General features: G+C 45.1%; 1 protein-coding gene across 7 annotated transcripts in view; it reads right to left on the bottom strand.

Moving 5' to 3' along the window:
* The window catches only part of TMEM245 (transmembrane protein 245), a 167,117-nt gene that overhangs the window by 36,678 nt on the left and 116,171 nt on the right, over nucleotides 1-14,268 (bottom strand). For 6 of the 7 annotated variants that reach the window (XM_073587763.1, XM_073587762.1, XM_073587757.1 and 3 more), the window contains one exon: nucleotides 5,157-5,257. The exons of the other annotated variant lie outside the window; for it this stretch is intronic. In XM_073587763.1, the coding sequence (XP_073443864.1) occupies nucleotides 5,157-5,257 (101 nt within the window). The remainder of the gene's footprint in view (nucleotides 1-5,156; nucleotides 5,258-14,268) is intronic. 7 annotated transcript variants of the gene reach the window in all.

The raw sequence follows: 14,268 nt of genomic DNA, 5'->3' as shown, positions 1-14,268 counted from the left end.
CGGGTCATCAATGACCCTCATTTCAGGAGTTGGTCCCAGAGTGTCTCCCTTGTGAATTGTCTCCCTCAGTGCCCTGTGTGATGCACGGGGCATCTGATCTGTTGTCTGCTTAGATGAGTAGTAATAAGCCGGCAGCAAAGCGGTGTCGCTATACCCGTCAGAAACCAGTGACGTCAACTGTGGGGGTGGCGCTAGTCCTCCTGCATGCTGAGTATACTGACACCGTCCTTCTGCTGGCTCATTACTAATCAGCTAAGCCGAAGGCAGACTGGACGCCGCGCTTATCACACAGGGCACTGAGGGAGACACTGCACACGGGAGACACTCCGGGACAGAGCAGGGACCAGCACCTGAAACTAGCGTCACTTATGACACTTTGCTACAGGGAGGGGGCAGGCGTTGTGATAGGGACCCCAGCCTATGCCCCCGATGATTTGAGTATCCCAAGTGCATGCTAGGATACTCAAACAAATCCTCATCACAGTCATCACACAGGAAATAAAGAAAAGAACAAAATTAGTTAGATAGTTTAGGTAGGGAATTTTTAAAGGACATTATCACGGGTTTATTACGAGAGAGAGGAGCCAGAATACTGCGCAGTCTGATTTCTCCTACTCCTGCACTGACTAAAAGCGCTTCTCCTTCAAATATTAATGATGCAGGTTTATTCTAGTACTGCAGGGTTTAATCTGCTTGGTTGAAAGCTCAGCTGTTCACTGTTAGCCACTCTCCTCTCCTATATTATCTGGACTCTGGCAAGCAGGCATTGCCATAGCTAGCTTCATTGCTGCATGGTTTAGGAGTTGGAGGAGAGTTGTTGTTTTTAGAAGGTGGATGTATTGCCATACAATATTACTCTTCTCTTCCCTAAGTATGGGGAGGGAATACAGTGAGGGCAGAGTCAGGAGATCTGCAAGGTACTTGGCCCGGCATCTTCAACCTTAGAAGTTTTACAGGAAACGGATAGCTAGAGTGCCCCTGACATTAGGGACAGGGAATGAGCCCCTAGTCCCGGGATACCCGACTACAGAATCATTTTTTGATCCCGCATGGATCCTATCACTGCTCTGACATGACAACTGCAGCAACTAAGTGTGGCAATGGCAGATCTACGCACTGTCGTTCTGCAGCACCCCTAAAGCAACAGGTTTGAGGACCGTGACTCCCAGATAACCCCTAATGGAGCCCAAGATGGTTTTGCCTGACAGGTTCTCTGGGGGGCATGACAAGTTTGTGGTTTTCAGGGAGGCCTGTAAACTGTACTTATGTTACATCCTTACTTCTCAGGAACCATGGAGCAACGGGTGCGGATAATAATCTCGCTCCTTCAAGATGATCAGCAAGCATGGGCATTTTCTCTCCCCTTGGCCACTCAGTAGATCCGGATGGTTGAGACATTTTTTCTTTTGCTGGGTCATATACACAACGATCCCGACAGCGTCTCCCTGGCTGAGTCCATGCTACGTCTTCTTATGGTATAAGTATTGCTTCGAGTTTCAGAGGTGGTCCACTGACACCAAGTGGAATGACCACGCCCTCCATAGCCAGTACTGTCAAGGGATATCTGTAAGGGTGAAGGATGCCTTTGCCTTGTATGAGACTCCGGTTTCCCTTGAGGCGGCCATGTCTCTGGCTATCCGGGTGGATCACTGTCTTCGCCAGAGATATAAAGAGACAGGCCAATTTTCAGGTGGTCTAGAGTCAAGGGAATCTGAGGAACCAATGCAGTTGGGTGGAGTGACTCGTTCTGTTGATCAAACTGTATTTCGGCGCACAGTGGGAAAGTGTTTTTATTGTGGTACAAAGGGTCATTTTGTGAGTGCTTGTCCTTCCCTAGCTCAACAGCCTCCGGAAAACTAAGGAGCCCGGGTTGTGGGGAAGTTAGCAACCCAGGTGTACATATCTCCTCCTACCGGCTGAGATCCATCTGGGCAAAAATAAGGTGGTTATTTCTGCCTTTCTGGACAGTGGGGCAGGGTTTAATTTGATCAACGCTAGGTTCGTCCAGGTCCAAGCCTCAAACCAAAGTCGTGACACAAGTATATTAGAAAGTAGATTAGATTAAGGGACTAAATAGATAATGAAAAATGCTTTGCCTTTGGACAACCTTTTTAATTATCAGAATGATATGATAAATATTTATTAAGGCATTTTTTTGATGGGGGATATTATACAGCACAAAGTTCATGTGACCATTTATAGAAAACCTTCTGTGGGCAATACAACATTAAAAGTAGATAGCAGTAATCGCAGACACACTTTGAATGCCATCCCCTATGGTAAAAAGGTTTGTGTTAAACGCATTTGTTCAGATTCTGAGTTCTCTTCTGAACAATATATGATTAAGGATAGCTTGAGACAAAGATGTATTATAAATTGGGTACAGTAGTACAGTGCAGGATGTGCTGTAAAAGTTTTCATTTGGGAAAGTTATGAAATGTCCTATAAATGTCTGTTTTATTCCTGATCTTCTAATCTCGGCTTGTAGTTGAGATGAATGTGTGCTGCACTTTATGTACATGCTCAGTAGTGTGGCAGTGCTGTGGCGCTGGAGTTGAAGTTGTGGTGTCGGGAGTCAGGGAAATAAAGGAGACTGAGTCAGGGGTTTGGCTTACCGACTCCACAGCCCTGGTTTACATTTTGGAATATTGTGTATATTTTGACATTTGAATTTATTGATCCACTACACTTGTTTGCATATAATTAGTTCTAGTGATGTCACTGAGGGGGAGTGTGTTAATGTTTTTAAAAGAGGAAGCAACTTACAAGGGACATTTTACAATTAAGACTGTTCAAGTACAAATGCATCCACACCAGAACACTGTCTTTTTTGTGACCTGATTTTAATGAAAGTGTAATAAACCTGCCAAAATTTTATTGGAGACGCTGGCTTTTTTGTTATTATATTGGACAAGAGGTAGTAATGGCAGACACTATAACAGCTTTTAAAAAAGGTCTGGATGATTTCCTCATTTACACAAAACATTGTGGGTTATACTTAATTTGTTGACAAGAAAATGTATAAATGGTGGAGGAAGGTTGAACTTGACAGATAGCTATGTAATATGTGAACAGAATCTAATAATCCATCAAATGTATAATTTACATAAAAAATATATCATATGGCTAGTGATGTCATTCTATAAATACCTTCACACTGAGTATTCATGGTGCCCACAGCAGGCTCAGAATGGCATATGAGTTAAAAAAAAAAAAGTGGAAAGAAGGCCAAATGTCACTTTGCTGGGTAAATTCCTGTCATATAACTAGTGAATGCAAAAGACCCATTCTTCTCCCAGCATCCATTTAGGATAAACATGTCAAACTCTAGACCACGGTCCAAATCAGGCCTGCAGGGTAAGTATATTTAGCGTGCAACACAGGTTCCCCCGAGTATATTTGACTTGCAACGTTTGGAGTCTATCCCGCACGGCATTAGACTATGCCTAACTATCTAACTATATTGAATATCGGCATCCTAGATACCGTTACAATTGAAATCAAAGATAATGCTCCCTCTCCCATTATTTCACCTATGCGTCTGACGTTTCAGAGTAGCGGGCACAATGACATCATTACAATGCACCCGCTGTACTGAGATATCCAGAGGATCTGAAGACACCATGAAGAGACAGGAGTAGCGGGGGAACAGGCAGAGGTGAGCATTTTTTTTTTAATGTGGGGCCTATTATAATATATGAAGCAATATGTAGGCCTATCATTCTGTTTGGAGCACTATGTGCTTCCATCATACTATATAGAGCACTGTGTGAGGTCATTATACTGTATTGATCACTATGTGGACCCATTATACTGTATTGATCACTATGTGGACCCATTATACTGTATGGAACACTTTTTGTGTCCATTATACTGTATAACGCAATGTAACACAGCCGTTAACGCTGCCATAGCGTGGTGCATTGCTAACGCATGTCAAAATCGGCATGCGTTAGCAATGTGCCATCATGCCGTGACGGAGCCTTGGCCGCGGTCTGCAGCATCCGAGGGTCCGTCAGTGCTAACGCAGATGAAGCATCTGCGCTGGCGGGAGCTCATAACGCGATCGCGTTATGCATTAGCGTTAACGCAGTCCGTCAACGCTATGCATTGAATGGACTGCATTAACGCAGTATGAACCTGGCCTTAGAGAATCATACTTTGATGGGGTCACCATTCTTAGTCGGGTGATTGAGGAAGGGTAGGGTCATCATACCATGCATGTTGATGGTATTGTGGAAGAATACACTGTGAGGGTATCATTCTGTGTTTGGTGGGCACTTTTGTTTGCATTATATTTTAATATCTGTATTATTCAAGAATTTTTATCATTTAATTACATATTTAAATTAGGCAATATACCTTCTGCTGCTCTTACATAACATATTATTCCACTATTTTATTCTTCAAGATTTATTCATTAAAAAATACTTTGTTCATGGGACAACCACTTAAAGTTTGTTTCCATAAGAAAAAAGTTAATTGTATGATAAGGAAAAATTGAACTGTAGAAATGTTTTCAATAAATTTCAAAGTTGGACCACAACTTTGTCCAAGCTTTTAATTTTTGCCCACTGTGTATTTGAGTTTGATATCTCTGATAGGAGGAGAGTATAAGCTGTGTTACAGTCCATAATTAATGCATACGCCTAAATAACAAGCAGGTAATGAGAATGTAGCATAAAGAGGTGACCCCCTATGTATCAAATGATGCTCACAGTAATAGATCATATTGCTAACATTGTCAGTATGGAGCCCTACTGCCTTATTTAGCCTCACAGACGTTTACTAGCCAAATTGTATTATGGATCCATAAACATATGCATTATTCAGTCTTCCAAAGTAGTGAAGCGGCTAAAAGAAGTGACCTGACCATTCTTCACTACTGACTTGTTCAGAAATTAACTCCTCTGTGCAGGGACATTCACAATGAATCTAGTTTTGCATTCATTTCCAAAAAATCAATAATAAAGTACTTCCAAAAAATCAATAATAAAGTACAGTAGGTGTCATAAATGGAAACTATAAAGCATTTTGTCTCCTATAGTAGGATTGAATGGCACATATTACAACTCTCTTCACCATATTGCAGTCATTCACACACAAATTGGGGTTACTTTACTAAAGCAACTTTAAAAAAAAAAGAAATTTCTTACCAGAAGGAATAAAGACAATGTTTATCCCAAAGACTGTATGAGTAAGCCAAGTATACAATCCATAGAAGCAAGCCATTTTTAGGGAGGCATCAAATACACCCCTAAATATCAAGAACAAAACAGGTAGATAACCCAAATACCAATTAGAATGCAGCAGAAGTATGACAGTATACGTAATGTATATTGGTAACATACATTCACATATAAATATACATAAAGCATATTGATATATAAAGGGATCAGTATTTCAGGGACTATTTTCTGTACTATATTTAGTGCTCGAATGTCTATATACACTTGATATTCAGTTACTGACTAGACAGGAGAAGGTATTGAGTTGGACTTTATTGACTAGATGCATGAAATGTGTTACAAAGAAGTGTATATATACAGACGTATATTAGCAGTCCATCTCCTGACTGTGAAGCACATCTTGCAAGTTAGTTTTTTGTGCTGCTTGAGATCTTATTTATTTTACATGTCCTTTAAAATACATCCCTTTATGGCTAAAAACAGAAGCTGAGATGTGACACACATCCATATAGGCAAGGTCAAATTCATATCAGTCAATTTCCTGATAATTCAGACATGCACAGAAGAAATAAAATAATTAAGTAAGCTATATATTGAATTATGTAGCTTGTATGGGCAGCAATGCAATAAGCATAGTGTTATGGATGTAGTATAGGCAGACAGGTGAGAATCTGATGGTTCACAAGAAATGTGGAGAAATCCAAAGAAATCTCACAATGTACTATCAAATAAGCGTGCTCCATAAAAATGACTAAATGACTGATATTGAGGTGAGTGTACAACATACATAAACTTCTCATACAAAAGCTGCAATAAAGTGAAAGCAGAATGGGTTCAAACAATGCAGATATCATAAGATGCATCAACCGCAAAAAAAAAGCAAGTAACAAGCAGGCCCACGTGCAAACACTCATGTGAAAATATCGCACATACTAAATTGCACCAAGACAACCTGCAACTTAGTAATGTGCAATATCCCCACCGGAGTAAGCAAAAAAATAAAAAGGAGTAGAAGGATACAATGACATGTATCATTCAGGAAAAGAACATGCTGCAATGGGAAAGAGGTAATTTGTTATGCAAACATGCACATGCCAAAAGATTCAAAGGTTTCAATGGCAAATAAAATATTTCCAATATTTCCTAACTGTACCCATAGAAAATGTAGACATCTAAATATTCTACACATCAGAAAAACTAGAATATCAAAGAAGCTAAATTCTGATTGACCATTTATTTGAAATAGGAAGAGAGTAACCCTTAGGGCTCATACTCACATGCGAGAAACTCGAACGAGTCTCGCACGCCAATACCCGGCACTCGGATCGGAGCGTTCAGCTGCATAGAAATACATGGAGCTGAACACTCCGATCCCAGTGCCGGCAGCAGTGCCGGGTATTGACGTGCGGGACTCGTCCAAGTTTCTCGCATGCGAGTATGAGCCCTTACTCAAATAATCCTGAGATTAACAATTTACCAATAGTGAGAGTAACCTTTTCCTAAATAGTCCTGAGATTAACAATTTACCAATAGTTTAGAGTAATAATTAGTGTTGGCTATTTTTTATTAAGTGCTGACGTTAAAAATCTACTATATAATCGTCTAATTCTGTCTGTCTATAACGGAAATCCCAGGTCGCTGATTGTTCGCATCTGGCCGGCCAAGACCAATCAGCGACAGGTGCAGTCCGACCGCAAATTGGCGTGGAATTCGAACGATGCACGCCACCGCCGGGAGATCTGCGGCGCTAGCCGCTGATCTCCCGACAGTTGCCGCGGGTCATCTCCTGCAGCACGGAGGTCAGCGGCGATGCAGCCGGGAGATGACCGGCACAGTGCTCAATGTGCGGATGGTACCCAGGGTCCAGAGGAGAGGAGACTCTCCTCCAGGCCCTGGGCACCATAAACCTGTAAAAAATAGAATTAAAATAAAAAATAGTGATATACTCACCTTCCGACGGCCCCCGGACTCTTTCCCTCCTCTCACCACGCGCTCGGCATCTTTCGCTCCCAGTAATGCTATGCGCGAAAGACCGCTGATGACGTCGCGCTCTCGCGAGAGTGACGTCATCTCCGGTCCTTCTCACTAAGCATTACTGGGACCGGAAGATGCCGGGAGAGTGGAGAGGAGATCAGGGGCCGTCGGAAGGTGAAAATAACTTTTTTTTTTAATTTTTTACATTCTATCTTTTACTATTGATGCTGCATAGGCAGCATCAATTGTAAAGAGTTGATCACCATTGTCAAATACTATGCTTGACAAGTGTGACCAACCTGTGAATCACATTCCAAGTGATGTTTCAAATCGCTTGGAATGCGCTTGAATTCCGCACGAGAAAATCACGTGAAAAACACGTTTTCCACGGGAAAATGCATGCAAATTTGCATGCTTTTTCCCGCGGCGGGAGTTGCGGAAATTATTTCTGCAACGTGGGTACTTAGCCTCAGTATGACACGCAGCAGCGACCAGGCCCCCGCTGTGAGATCGACGATCGTGGTGGATCGTCCTGGACCATCTTTTGAACGTCAGTCTCCCGCTGGCCATATTATAGAATACCTGATGTGTAAGAATCAGGCCACCATCTAGTAAAAAATAAACAATAACAAACTTTCACTCGTTGATTCTTTATAGTTCATGTTTCCATGTTGTCTGGTTTCTACCTGTCTTTACAGGCTCCATTGATGAAATCCTATCACGTGGACATAAGACAGATGCAGCCAATCACTTGCTATAGTGGGGCACCACGGCAACCAACGACAGGCTGCAGTGGTCATAGTGATAGGGATTTCATCACTGCAGCAGGCCGGAGAGAAAGGTGAGAAACAGGACACCATGGAATTGATGAAGTACTTTTAATTCCTTAAAAAAAACACTCCCCATAAAACTGTGTTAACTACCAGGGTGCTGTACACAGATAGGGTTGGAAGATGTTTTCTGGGCTTTAAAAATTGCGTAAAAGATTAACGTGCAGTATTATTAGCGACATAGTAAATGTAGTGTCCGTAGTGGAGAAGCCTTTGTCATTTTCCCATGCAGTCATATGCTATGCTTCTGGTATTTCCTATGTGTTTTATGCTCTGTCCTCTGTAAAGCAGCGGTGTCCACTCTGTGCAGTTGTGAGGCAGTCACCCCAGCAAGTTCAAAACAGAAAGGTTTTTAATGTCCAACAAAAACTCACTCAGTGCACAGCACGCTGTATCTTCTGGATCGCAGCCGGGTGAACAAAACGCCAGTCCAGGGCAGTTGCCGTGAGCGACGTACTACTAGGTATGCAGGGAGGGTTGCCAATCCCTTTGGCTCCGCTGGCCCTGTGTTAACTCACACAGGGCGTGCTCTGCAGATCACCTGCTTTGTTTCCTCACCAGAGCAACACTGACCAAATCAACCCCCCCCCAGCAGGGTTTTTTTTTTCCTTTTCCAACATGTGGCCATAGGCCACTCATATGACCTGGGCTGGAGGAAACGGACCGGACCCCACTACCTTCCTGCAGTCCGTTTCAAAAATAAAAGCCCATACCGGGTTTTCCTAAACAAAGTCCTTGGTCCAAATAGCTTGACCAGGTTCAAACTTCGAGTCACAGGTCCATTGCTGTGATCATAAGGCACTCCAGCAGATCTAATACATTTCAGAGCACATCCTGTGGGACACATAGTGACCCTCACATATGACACCGGTCACTGCCTCACATACCCCCCCCTCTTCAAGCTTGTGGGGTTGAACATTTTCCACTATACAGGGGGCCTGTGACAGGGCATCCGCATTTCCATGTGCCTTCCCCGCCGTATGTTCCACTGAGAAACTAAAGTTTTGTAGGGACAGGAACCATCTGGTGACTCGGGCATTCCTCTCTTTTGCGTTTCTCATCCAGACGAGAGGGGAATGGTCTGTTACCAAACGAAACTGACGCCCGAGCAAATAATAGCATAGGGACTCCAAGGCCCATTTAATCGCCAAGCACTCCTTGGTTCTAATACTATGTCCATCAGCCTCTGGAATGTGGCCGGAGCCCCATGTAACCCAAAAGATAAGACAACATAGTGAAACAGACCCTCTGGCGTGATAAATGCGGTCTTCTCTTTAGCCAATTCTGTCAGGGGAACCTGCCAGTACCCTTTAGTGAGGTCGAGCGTGGTGAAGTACTGGGCCTTTCCCAGTCTTTCAATTAGCTCGTCCACCCGAGGCATTGGGTAAAGGTCAAATTTTGACACCTCATTTAACTTCCTGAAATCATTACAGAAGCGTAACGACCTGTCCGGTTTCGGTATTAGCACAATGGGTCTAGCCCACTCACTCCGGGACTCTTCAATGACTCCCAATTGAAGCATTTGCTTCACTTCAGCCGCTATCGCTTGCCTCCTGACTCCTGGCACTCGGTACGGTGTCATGCGCACCCTTACCTGGGGCTCAGTGATAATGTCATGTTGTATCACCGAGGTCCGGCCTGGCAGCTCTAAGAATACAGCCGCATTCCTCTGCAGGAGGGCCCGAGCCTCCCGCCGCTGCTGTTTGGTGAGTCATTTATTTTAACCTGTCCCCCGGCTGTGTCCTTGGCCAGTGCCAGAGGGCCCTCTGTTGGTATCACCGGAGTCGCCTCCGTGACCAAACATTCCCAGTCCTTCCAGGCCTTTAGCAGGTTTACATGGTACAGCTGCTCGGGTTTCCTTTTTCCGGGTTGGTAAACTTTATAGTTCACTTCCCCCCCGTATCTCATAAGGCCCTTTCCACTTGGCCATGAGTTTACTCTCTGGGGTGGGTACTAGAACCAACACCCGGTCCCCTTCTTTAAAGGTCCTGACCATGGCCCTTTTATTATACGTACGGCTCTGAGCGGCCTGCGCATCCAACAGATGCGCCTTTAATATGGGCCGCACGACCGCAATCCGATACTGCATTTTTGCCACATATTCGATGACTCTCTTATGGGGAGTGGGCTCCTGTTCCCACGTCTCTTTGGCTACATCCAGCAGTCCCCTCGGGTGCCTGCCATACAGTAGCTCAAATGGGGAGAACCCCGTGGACGCCTGCGGTATCTCGCGGATGGCGAACATGAGATAGGGCAGTAACATGTCCCAATCCCTTCCATCCTTGGCGACCACCTTTTTTAGCATGGCTTTGAGGGTCTTATCAAACCTCTCCACCAACCCGTCGGTTTGTGGATGATACACCTATGTACGTAGCTGTTTAATTTGGAGAAACTTGCACAGCTCCTTGGTCACCATAGACATAAAAGGGGTTCCCTGATCTCTCAAGATCTCCTTGGGTAGCCCAAGGCGACAAAACATGGCAAACAGTTCCCTGGCTATTAATTTAGCCGAGGTATGGCAGAGTGGTATTGCCTCTGGATACCAGGTAGCGTAGTCTACGACTACCAATATGTGTTGGTGCCCCGGGCGGAATTTACTACCGACCCTATGAGATCCTTGCAATCTGCTCAAAAGGTACCTCTATAATGGGCAGAGGCACCAATGGGCTCCGGTAGTTCGTGGTGTTTGAGGTCAGTTGGCACTCCGGACACGTCTCAAAATACCTTTGGACCTCCGCGTAGACACCTGGCCAGAAGAACCACTGCAGTATGCGCTCCTGAGTCTTTTTGGCTCCCAAATCCCCTCCCAGCATGTGTGAGCCATGTCGAGCACCAACCGGCGGTAGGGCTGGGGCACTACCAGCTGTTCTACCACCTCACCCCTGATTTTATCCACCCTGTACAGTAGCTCCTGGTTGATTACCATCCGTGGGAAATCCATCTCCGCCCCCAGTTGCTGAGCCACGCCATTTATCTCAATTACTCTTACCCGTGCCAAAGTGGGATCCTGGAGCTGAGCTGTCCCGAACTTAGCAGAGGACAACTCTAGTTCAGGAATCGGTGAGTTCTCCTCAACTTTTCCTGCCAACACCTCTAGGGGAACCTATCAGGGTTACACTCTGTCCCTATATTGGTGACCCCTACGGCAGGAATCCCTGACACGGGATCTTCAGGTTCAGCGCCTGGAATACTTTTTACCCTGAGAGGGTTAACCCTGGTCTCCCATAGGGACCAGAACAGGGGAAAGTCTCTTCCTAATACAGTCCCATACGGAAGAGTCTTTACCACTCCCACCACGTTTTATCTCCCCACACGGGGTGGAGAACATGACCTCCTCAGTCGGGTACTCAGGGAGGTCCCCATTATTGCACACTACCCCCACCTTCCATCCATTAGGTCTATCCCGGCAACCAGGGACCCGTGTATCAGGGTCACCAAACTCCCTGAGTCCAAGAGAGCATCCGTCTGGTACCATTGACTAGTACCTCGCACCGCTGAGGTTCAGTACCGGCAGGGTCTGATGTGGCAGTACAGAATGGCTGGGCATGCATAGATACCAGACGGGTATACCCGCAGTCCATGGGTTCATTTGTTAGGGGGCACTTAGCAATCACATGTCCACGCTCTTGACACCGCCAACACTTAAGGACTGGTGCCTGAGGGAACCTTGTGGCTACGCTAGGGGACACAGGGCGGTTGACACTCTCCTTCCGAGATATCCCCTCAGTACGGGCACGATCCGTATTGGCCTTGGTGGAGGGTTGTAGACTTTTCCCAGGCTCCTGAGCTGATGGGGACTTACGTGACAGCCGAAGTGGGGCAGTGTCCCGTATAAAGTCTTGAGTGGCTGTATACCGCTCAACCAGTCCTACCACCTGGTCCAGAGTGCCCGGGTCTCCTTGCCCCACCCAATGCTGTATGGCGGCTGGCAGGGCCCTCACCAGCCAGTCGACCACCACCCTCTCTACCATCTGGATCGGGGTTAAAGTCTCAGGCTGTAGCCATTTTTTTACCAGTTGCAGTAAGTCATAAGCTTGAGACCGAGCCGGGCGGGTCTCAGAAAAGGACCACTGGGACACCCGTTGGGCCCGCACATACGTAATAACCCCCAGTCGAGCAAGGATCTCACCTTTCAGCTTCCCATAGTCCAGGGCATCGTCCCGACTGAGGCCCAGGTAGGCCTTTTATGCATCTCCCGTCAAGAAGTTGGAGACCACCTCAGCCCACTGAGCCACCGGCAAGTTCTCCCGCTTTGCAGTGCATTCAAAAATGGTGAGAAATGCCTCCATGTCGTCCTCAGGTACCATTTTCCTCAGCGCTGAATGGACCTTGTACCAGGCTTCCAATCGGTATGTGGTGACTGGGGATCCTGCCTCTTGCAGAGCCGCAATCTGCTGCAGAATTAAATTGTTGGTCTGTTGCTGCTCATGTACAGTTGTGGCCAAAAGTATTGACACCCCTGCAATTCTGTCAGATAATACTCAGTTTCTTCCTGAAAATGATTGCAAACACAAATTCTTTGTTGTTATTATTATCTTCATTTAATTTGTCTTCAATGAAAAAACACAAAAAGAATTGTCCTAAAGCCAAATTGGATATAATTCCACACCAAACATAAAAAAGAGGGTGGACAAAAGTATTGGCACTGTTTGAAAAATCATGTGATGCTTCTCTAATTTGTGTAATTAACAGCACCTGTAACTTACCTGTGGCACCTAACAGGTGTTGGCAATTACTAAATCACACTTGCAGCCAGTTGACATGGATTAAAGTTGAATCAACCTCTGTCCTGTGTCCTTGTGTGTACCACATTGAGCATGGAGAAAAGAAAGAAGACCAAAGAACTGTCTGAGGACTTGAGAAACCAAATTGTGAGGAAGCATGAGCAATCTCAAGGCTACAAGTCCATCTCCAAAGACCTGAATGTTCCTGTGTCTACCGTGCGCAGTGTCTTCAAGAAGTTTAAAGCCCATGGCACTGTGGCTAACCTCCATAGATGTGGACGGAAAAGAAAAATTGACAAGAGATTTCAACGCAAGATTGTGCGGATGTTGGATAAAGAACCTCGACTAACATTCAAACAAGTTCAAGCTGCCCTGCAGTCCGAGGGTACAACAGTGTCAACCCGTACTATCCGTCAGCATCTGAATGAAAAGGGACTGTATGGTAGGAGACCCAGGAAGACCCCACTTCTTACCCCGAGACATAAAAAAGCCAGGCTGGAGTTTGCCAAAACTTACCTGAAAAAGCCTAAAACGTTTTGGAAGAATGTTCTCTGGTCAGATGAGACAAAAGTAGAGCTTTTTGGGCAAAGGCATCAACATAGAGTTTACAGGAGAAAAAAAGAGGAATTCAAAGACAAGAACACGGTCCCTACAGTCAAACATGGCGGAGGTTCCCTGATGTTTTGGGGTTGCTTTGCTGCCTCTGGCACTGGACTGCTTGACCATGTGCATGGCATTATGAAGTCTGAAGACTACCAACAAATTTTGCAGCATAATGTAGGGCCCAGTGTGAGAAAGCTGGGTCTCCCTCAGAGGTCATGGGTCTTCCAGCAGGACAATGACCCAAACCACACTTCAAAAAGCACTAAAAAATGGTTTGAGAGAAAGCACTGGAGACTTCTAAGGTGGCCAGCAATGAGTCCAGACCTGAATCCCATAGAAGACCTGTGGAGAGATCTAAAAATGGCAGTTTGGAGAAGGTACCCTTCAAGTATCAGGGACCTGGAGCAGTTTGCCAAAGAAGAATGGTCTAAAATTCCAGCAGAGCATTGTAAGAAACTCATTGATGGTTACCGGAAGTGATTGGTAGCAGTTATTTTGGCTAAAGGTTGTGCAACCAAGTATTACGCTGAGGGTGCCAATACTTTTGTCTGGCCCATTTTTGGAGTTTTGTGTGAAATGATCAATGTTTTGCTTTTTGCTTCATTCTCTTTTGTGTTTTTCATTTAAGACAAATTAAATGAAGATAATAATACCAAAGAATTTGTGATTGCAATCATTTTCAGGAAGAAACTGAGTATTTATCTGACAGAATTGCAGGGGTGTCAATACTTTTGGCCACAACTGTAGCTGCTGCTGTTCCTCTTGCAGCTTCTGCTGTCGCACTTGCGAGGCAGCCAACAGTCTCAGTACTTCCTCCATCTTATCAGTCGACTTAAGCTGCAGCTTTGCAGGCCTAATATACGACATGCAGCACGCTTTGGGTATGCCTCAATTCACACTGCCCGCATTCTCCACCATATGTAAAGCAGCGGTGTCCACACTGTGTAG

This window comes from Dendrobates tinctorius, unplaced genomic scaffold (genome assembly GCF_039654945.1).
Source record: "Dendrobates tinctorius isolate UK_male_01 unplaced genomic scaffold, ASM3965494v1 ptg000102l, whole genome shotgun sequence".
In the NCBI taxonomy this organism is placed as follows: Eukaryota; Metazoa; Chordata; class Amphibia; order Anura; family Dendrobatidae; genus Dendrobates; species Dendrobates tinctorius.
This window is presented reverse-complemented; position numbering and strand designations above follow the sequence as displayed.